This window comes from Aptenodytes forsteri, unplaced genomic scaffold (genome assembly GCF_000699145.1).
Source record: "Aptenodytes forsteri isolate BGI_AS27 unplaced genomic scaffold, ASM69914v1 Scaffold360, whole genome shotgun sequence".
Classification (NCBI taxonomy): domain Eukaryota; kingdom Metazoa; phylum Chordata; class Aves; order Sphenisciformes; family Spheniscidae; genus Aptenodytes; species Aptenodytes forsteri.
Genome location: NW_008796109.1, coordinates 863,447 through 872,060, shown reverse-complemented (window position 1 = coordinate 872,060; position 8,614 = coordinate 863,447). Strand labels below are relative to the sequence as shown.

At 35.1% G+C, this 8,614-nt stretch overlaps 1 protein-coding gene across 2 annotated transcripts in view; it reads left to right on the top strand.

The window, feature by feature from the left end:
- Window positions 1–8,614, top strand: part of CDK17 (cyclin dependent kinase 17) — a 56,756-nt gene that overhangs the window by 44,251 nt on the left and 3,891 nt on the right. For both annotated transcript variants that reach the window (XM_009286761.2, XM_009286760.2), the window contains 8 exons: window positions 461–575; window positions 1,110–1,204; window positions 2,047–2,109; window positions 5,277–5,400; window positions 6,390–6,510; window positions 7,036–7,133; window positions 7,454–7,559; window positions 8,350–8,392. In XM_009286761.2, the coding sequence (XP_009285036.1) occupies window positions 461–575; window positions 1,110–1,204; window positions 2,047–2,109; window positions 5,277–5,400; window positions 6,390–6,510; window positions 7,036–7,133; window positions 7,454–7,559; window positions 8,350–8,392 (765 nt within the window). The remainder of the gene's footprint in view (window positions 1–460; window positions 576–1,109; window positions 1,205–2,046; window positions 2,110–5,276; window positions 5,401–6,389; window positions 6,511–7,035; window positions 7,134–7,453; window positions 7,560–8,349; window positions 8,393–8,614) is intronic.

Here is an 8,614-nt window from a genome sequence, read left to right as displayed (position 1 = left end):
AAAAAAAAAAAAAAAAAAAAAAAAAAAAAAAAAAAAAAAAAAAAAAAAAAAAAAAAAGAGTATGTCTGCAGCCTTTGGAAACATAACTGCAGTGTAGTGTAGAGATACCTGAGCTAGTTTTAATCAAATATAGACTTTCAAGAGGGTAAATGATCCCAACAATGAACTTAGTGAACTTAATGCTACCTGATCTGACTTATTTGGTAGCTATATGACGTATAGCTTTCCATGTAATTTTCAGAGTTGTTAAGCATACTCATCCCTTCTGTCTTCTGTTGTTCAGACCTGTGCTTACAAAATATTTTTGTAGTTTTACATGTATCAGAAGAAGACAATGTAAAAACCATTCATATCCAAAATGAAACATATTAGAACCTCAGACAGAAGTTTATATTTCCTTTTTTAACTTATCTTTCAATGAAGGAACAATTTGTAAGAGTTTCCTTTTTCCATTTTGTAGGGTACTTACGCAACAGTTTATAAGGGGAGAAGTAAATTGACAGAGAACCTAGTAGCTCTGAAAGAAATCCGCCTGGAACATGAAGAGGGAGCACCATGCACAGCCATAAGAGAAGGTGATAACTTTTTTTTTTTACTTCTTAGAATTTAAGATTCTTCTGGATTTCTTTTTGACCAAAGTACTGTTGGTACTTGGAAATACATAGGCTACATGTGATATTAATGAAATTGGTATTAGTTTTGATGAGGAAAATTTTAGTCTAAACCTATTAAGAGTTAGTGTTTCAAATTTATTTACTTTATGGGGGGTGGTTGTGTTCTCAAATGCAGTGTTATAAATGGGGGATTTTATACAGAATTAGACTATTATTAGTGAGTAACTTTCAGGGATTCGGAATACATTTTACCAAATGTGACTACTGCCTGAAACATATAATTTAGGCAATATTTACAGTTTGTTACACAAATGTCTGTTTGGTGTTTTGATTAAATACCTTTCTTATTAACTTAATCTGTATGAGTATTATGTTCTTAAAAATAGCTTTTGAATTTAAAAAAAAATAGCTTTTATGTATGAACTTGCTAGAAATGCATTTACTGCTCATGTGTTTTGCATTTATTTATTTTATATTTACAATTCTCTTTTGCAGTGTCATTATTAAAAGATCTGAAGCATGCAAATATTGTTACATTACACGATATTGTGCACACAGACAAGTCTTTGACTCTTGTTTTTGAATATCTGGTAAGTGCTTAAATAACTAGCGAGCTTTACATTCAATCTATTGTTTCTAAGTAACACAGACATAACAAAATTCTGTACTCTTTTTAAAAATACTGGGACTGTTACAGTTTTCTCCTACATCTAGAATCATTCAGCTGAAAATGAGAAAAGTGTATTCAGTTCTTAAATTGCTGTAAATTAGTAAATACAGTTCTGATAATTTCAGAGTTTCATTAATAGCAGTTAGTGGTGACCTACCTGAGCAAACTGTCTACTTGTACCAAAATCGTTAACTGTAAAGAAGGATAATCACGCTATTATTCAAATGATATTTTTCTGTTGCGATACAACTCTCGCAAGTTAGCTAAGGAAAAAAGTATACTTCAAAGTAAACAACACATTCCATCTTTTTGTAACAATCTTTTCAAGCAAGTATCCACAATTACAAATCTGACTTGCTCGCCTCTTGCATTGTAGGCTTTCCACTTTCTCACTGAAGCTTTACCTAATGATATTTTTTGTAGAATATATAAGCGTAATAAGAGGGATGAAGGAAAAAATCTTTACTTTCAATGTAATTGGAGAAGGTAGCAATTTCATAAAATACTGTGGCGCACACAAGATGGAGGAGAAGGCAATGAGAAATAATGTCTGAGATGATGCAGCTTGCTGGAAAATGGGTATTTATATCCTCTGGAAAGCGAGAGTTTTCTGCATGTTCAGGCTTTTAGGTTTTTTATCGTTTAGCATCTTTTGCAGAAAATTCAGTTTTCTGATTAATTATTTCAGTTCTAACAATAAATACTATTCACGTAATCTGTTGTCCACAATTTTACTGAACAATGATGATGGTGTTTTGACAGGACAAGGATCTGAAGCAGTACATGGATGACTGTGGTAACATCATGAGTATGCACAATGTAAAGGTGAGTGTTTCCAGTGACGGTGACTGTCTTCCAGCTTTCTCTGTTCTAAGAATTTCAGAGAACTTAATAATCAGCGGCTATATGGTTTAGGGCTTTTAAAAAACAAAACCAAAAAAACCCGTAACTTCCTTTTTGACCTTTGGGCCTGGCTTAACTACATTTGACATCAGATGGAGTGTTTCTTTTTGGTTTTGATGACTTTTAAGTGTTTAAAGCACCAAAACCAGGAGATTATATAACTTTATATGTTTTCATTCTCTTTGAAGTTATATATTTAAGAATAAAAACTTCCTAAAAAATAATACATTCATGACTCTATTGACCTCTTCTTGTCCTTCCATTATTTTATACTAATTTATTAAGTCAAGTCTGTGGTTTGGTATATCCTCAAATAAAATGTATATATGCACACTGGCGAAAATGTAGCCTCAATCATGAATGTGGGTTTGGATGCCACTGCCTACCACACAAGAAATTAATAATACATATTTAAGAATGAGTGATGCTCATCTTTCCATTAGTAATAAAAAGGCAATTATTTTCTTTAAGGTTTAATTGTCTGTTGCTTGTAACTATGGCTGTGGCCAGGTTAAGTGACTCAGTTTCCAATCTGGCCTGCTGAAACTAACTCAGGTTCAAGTGTTACCTCTCTCGTAAAAAACAAGTTTTGATTTGGAAAACTGGAATAACTGTTTATGTTCTTTAATACTTACGGCTTTATAAACAAGATTCCAAACAGAGGACAATACTATCTTGAAATGAGTGAAGTTGTCCGGGGACGCTGGATTACCAGTATCGCCCTGCTGTGTTGCAGCCTGTGCTGGACTGCACCTTCAAAACCTCTTCATTAAGCCATATATAATTCACATAAGGAATGTTAATTTGTACGGTAGATGTGTTTGAGAATCTCTTCTTGAAAAAAAATTAACTTTAAGCTGTGATTCTAAAGAACAAAACCATGGGCGTGCACGCATGGTAGGAAAATTACTTTTATTCTTCTACAGTAGCACATGGCACAAATGTGGTTGACAACACACTATTTAGTACATTGTGAAGTGATGGGTTTTGTGTGCATTCCAGTAGAGTTGTCATCCTTGTTTTTGGCTTAGTTGCATGTTGAGAAATCTGTTCTTAGTTGAATTGCATATGGGATTCAGTCTAGATATTGGTTACTGTTTGGATAGCTTTTTCTTTTATTCTGTTGTCACATTGCAGTAAATATCTCTAGGGAAAGACATCTGCCCTTAACCTACTCTTTTGCTTCCTTTGAGAGTCTGCAAAGGGAAATTCTTTAATTTCTATCTACTTCGGAGAGACAAGAAAAAACATAATTACGCTTGTGTTTTTAGTTAACTGCAAGTTAGTAAGTAGTGCTTTAAGCTTAAAAAAAAAAAAAAAGCTGAAAGTGGGAAGCTGACTCCTGTAATAAGTGCAGTTAGAGAACAAGCAGAATCCGCTTGTGGTAATCCGAGCTAAGCAGAGGAACTGTTTTTCCTTGTTTGCCTATGGTTTAAGCTATGCCCTAAGAGCAGATTTATACGGTCAGTACCTTTGGCACTGGGAAACCAGAACAGCTGCTTAACTGTAATAGCTGTAAGTGCTTACCTTACAATAACTGGAGGGGTTTGGGTCACTATTAACATTTGAGAGACCTCCCTGTCATCATTCCCCTCACATTCCTCAGCTAATTTTAGGGTTTTGAGTTTTAACGAAATGAAGACGTATAATATAAAGATGTGTGTGATGTCTGCAGGTATTCCTGTTTCAAACAAAATTTTGAGCTAATACATGTCATCCTGTGCTTTTCCAAAAGGATCCATGCCAACTGTGGTGAAAATCCACAATTTCTGTAGAATAATCTGCTTTGCCTTCTTGACTAACCCTTGCAGTCCCAGTGCACGCTAGCGATGGCTATCGATTTCCACAGCAGTCCTGTTAGTATTACTTGGGACTGACTACCCCTGCAACAGTATGGACATGAGTAGATGAAACAAAACTTGTTGCTTCTCATTCTGCTCTTCGAAAAAGAAAAGAAAGAAAGAAAAAAATCAATCCCAATTCCTTTTTTTTCTACAACAGATAAATCCCATGTAAGCAGACTGAGAACAGATGGATGTAAACTACACCTGCTGTCTATTTGTCCAGTTTAAGAAAAGAATTTGGTGGTGTCACCTGGTACAAAAATAAACTGATGTGTTAGAAAATGGTCGTATAAAAACATTCTTGTGTTTCTCCTCAAAAGTCCTATTACATGCTGAATTTGTCACATTGGTAAACATTGCTTTCTGTAATGCTCTGATTTTTTTCATTGTACGTTTGATCATCTGTACTGGCTGAGGACTGTTGTGTGGTAAATGCCAGCAACGGCTACCCAGAAGTTCCATGTTTAAGATCAGACCCTTTATACATGCAGAAACTGCAAAATAGTAGTTCTTAAAGCAGTGATGTGGTAAACTTGCTTGGCTGCCCTCTGCTAAACCTTTCTTCATCCCTTACTGCTTCTGTGTCTATATATGTGCAGCATTAATATGCATGACTGAAGTTGCTTGCTTGGCTTGCTGTTCCAAAGGACTAAAATAAACCTGTGTGTGTCAAGGTGAGGGGATGAATATAAATGCCAGAGGCAATTGGGCTGTTTTAGGAATCCTTATTTCCCCATTTCTTCGTGTTTCGTGAGCTTGTGAAATCGAGTGTATTTTTCCAATAGCATGCCAAAACGTTCTTTACAGAGTTTAGCATAATTGGATAGAAAGGATGCTCAGCTGCATTTTCAGAAGGGGTTCTGCAACAGAAGGGAACTTGAGTATAGTCAGAGACAGTTACCTTTAAAGACATTAGTGTGGGGAAGTACATTGGTAAATGCTTACTTAAAAATAAACAGCCCTGCGGTTCTCTTCAGTTAAGCAGAACAAATTGCTCTTAAAATCTTTGTTGTAAAGTATCATGTTAAAGCAGTGCATTAGCATAAAGGGATTTTAAATCTGTAAACAATAATGAAGATGTTCAGAATGTGTTCATATGGAAAAGTAACTTACTTTTTGAGAAGTTTTTTTGTCCTGCTTACAATACAAAAACTTAACTCTGCAGTGCCCAAATGGGCTGTTCTAGTCGTGTAATCTGTAGATTAACATTTTTAGTCTAATTTATATAAACGTTTTCTTTTGTAGCTATTTTTATACCAGATTCTTCGCGGTTTGGCATACTGTCATAAGAGAAAGGTATTACATCGAGATCTGAAGCCACAAAATCTACTAATTAATGAGAAAGGAGAACTGAAGCTTGCAGACTTCGGTATGGCCTGAAATTATGCTGTAACATATTTTCTTCACTCAGCAAAAGGGAGGCATCTTTCCTTGTAAAGGAAAGGTCTGTAGTGAATTTGTGCGTTCTTAGGTGGAAAATGAAAGTCAGCCTTTTACAGGATATTAGTAATCAAAGTAATACGTCTATAGGTAATACTGTGGCTTGACTTGCGGTTTGAAAGTAGCCTTACAGCTTCCTTTGAAACTGACACTTAGTCAAATCCTTAAGGTGGAGCTCAAGTTGCTTTTCGTAACACTCCACAGTCACTCCAAAGCAGAGTAACCCTGACGGGAGAGAGAAAGGGTCTGTCCATGTGCTAAATTGTCAGGTGTTACTCCATCACTGATACACCAAGTTCCTTTGGGATTTCCAGCAGAGTGGGGCATTCACAGTTTCCTGTTACCTTCTATGTCAGGAAGGTCCTTTGAAAGTTGTGCTACTACTGGTTTTTCCCCTTGTGTGTGAATGAAAGTTGCTCAGAAGATTGCATCTAACATGATAGACCTAAATTTTATTGAAGGTATTACTGACAAACTGATGATGTTAGGATGGAAAACCCCTGCTGATCCAACGCTGATTTGGTCTGTTTCCACCGTTTCATTATTCATTTGTTGCCTTCTGCCTTTTGCAACGTAATTCTCAAATGGAAATAGTGCAGAAGGGTTTTCACAGGGGGGAGGTGTCATATTGATCTAGTGCTTTGTTCTTTTAATGAAATTTATAGGATTACTCTAGGTTTTGATCTGTTTACCTGTCTTCTATGCTTAAAAATGCTGATCATGAGATTGCTGTAAATACTAAGAGGCAAATCGCAAGTTGTAGAAATGTATTTATTAGGGCTTTTTAATGAACCTTAAGGAAAGGTATTTAGCAAGTATAATAAGGTTCATTTAGCTCTTAAAAATTCTTTGTCAATTTCATGCAAAAAAAAGATCTCAGCAAGCTGCACATGACTGTTTATTTCCCTTTTTATCAAGGATTGGCTAGAGCAAAGTCTGTTCCTACAAAGACCTATTCCAATGAAGTTGTCACGTTATGGTACAGACCACCTGATGTTCTCCTCGGATCTTCAGAGTATTCAACTCAAATTGACATGTGGTTTGTATAGCTTTGTCTAATTTAAATTTTTGTTCTCACTCAAGTTGAAAAAATGTAAACTCATTATTATATAGTAGCATCATCCTTTGAATTTTTGAAGGCTACAACTGAGTTAGATTTTTAGAGAAAGGATTGGCAGACAGGGAAGATGCTATTATTTCTCTCTGAAAATGCAGAGTACCTTTTTATTGCTTAGAGTAAGCAGGCATTAGGCCCACAGTGTTAGGATTAAAAAACCAAACATGTTCTCCTAATGACATGATAACGTGGTATTTTACTATGAACTTTAATACAATTGATAAACTTGACATCTGAAGGAAGAGGATATAATATAACTATGACATAGGTTTTGCTTAGTCTTTGACAGTTCTTTTGTTGCTACGTGTCTTTCAAAACAATATTTTTAATAGCAGCGTGTGGCTAACAACTAATTTAATTATTTCAATTGAAGAGAAATCACAGAAGTCTTGAAAGCTTAAATTGTTGGATTGTTTCTGATTCATCTTCTTCTCTGTTTTTATAAAGGGGCGTCGGATGCATATTTTTTGAAATGGCATCAGGAAGGCCTCTTTTTCCTGGTTCGACTGTTGAAGATGAACTGCACTTAATTTTCAGACTTCTGGGTAAATGGATACTTTTAGCAGTAATGTTAATGCTATGTGTTTGTTCTTCTAAACACTTTTTCCACGAGAACTGTAGATCTTTATCTATAAACAATGATATTTTATAGTGCATTGTAATTAAGGTGAATGAGTGTACTTGATGAAAAATGATTGAGCTGAGTGCACAGCTGAGTTTGTACAACATAGACTCATTGACTGATTTTTTTTCTTTCTTTCTTTCTTTCTTTCCTGTTTAAATTACGGGATTAAATGCTTATTTATGTCAAAGTTGTTTCTTTACATTTTTTTAAGTTGGAATTTGTTGCTTTTTTTAAATGCAGGAACCCCATGTCAAGAAACATGGCCAGGCATTTCTTCCAGTGATGAATTTAGAAACTACAACTTTCCTAAGTATAAACCACAACCCCTCATCAACCATGCACCGAGGTACTTTGTGTTTTATTAATAGAAAATATGCATCCCTGTGGCTTTGCGTATCTGTAAACGTGAACATGTTTCCAAGTATGGTCTGCTACTGAATGCTGGAAGACTACACATCAGTTGTGTTATTGCGGGCAGATAGTAATGCAAAGCATAATCCTGGTACTGTGTGATTACTTTGTCTGATATCATTCAAGGTACCACAGCTCCTTAATGACCTATAGAACTATGAACTCTGATTAATAATGCCTGCATAGTAGGAGTATTCACACAGCACTTCCCAAATAACCCAGATTCTCTTCTGTTATATAATAGGCCCATTGTTAAAATGGCAAGGTTTCCTTGAGCAGTCTCTTGAAATCATTCTAAAACCACTATGAGGAATTTGAAGGGTCTGCACAGTTACTATAAATAAACTTTGTAACAAAAACTACAAGATTTGTCATCGACTCTGAACAAAAAGATCTAACACTGTGTCCTTCTCGTAAATGAATAGTGTTAGGCCTTAAAAAAAAAAAACACCAAACTTTTTTGCTGAAATAAATGATCCAGGTCAACCTAGTAAATCACAATCCAAAGCTCAGGGTTTGTCTGTCCCCAGTGTTTTTCACATAGTCTTGTTCTGGGATATTGGTACTTGTATGTATACACGTTAACATGCAGAAAAGTTGTTTAGGTGAAAGCATTTCCATGTTTAAATTTAATTTTCAGGTTTGATATTGTTTAATGATGTCAGTTTCTTTGCAGTTTTGCTTTTGTAAATATGGTTCAATTCCTCAAATATTTTTATTCTTAGGCTAGACACGGAAGGAATTGAATTGATAGCGAAGTTTCTTCAAGTAAGATGTGTTTTGTGGCTTTACTTTATAAAAGTGCAAGCTTAGAGTTTTAATATATTATTTATAAAATGTGTTAGAAGCTATAGTATCTGTTAGATCTATCTCACAGTGGAATATGCATATGAGTCTGTAGTGGATGACAGATTTGGGAAGAATGACAGTTTTGGGAAGACTATGTACTGTAAGAATTTAAAACCTGATGTTTAATCCCCCCCCCAAATG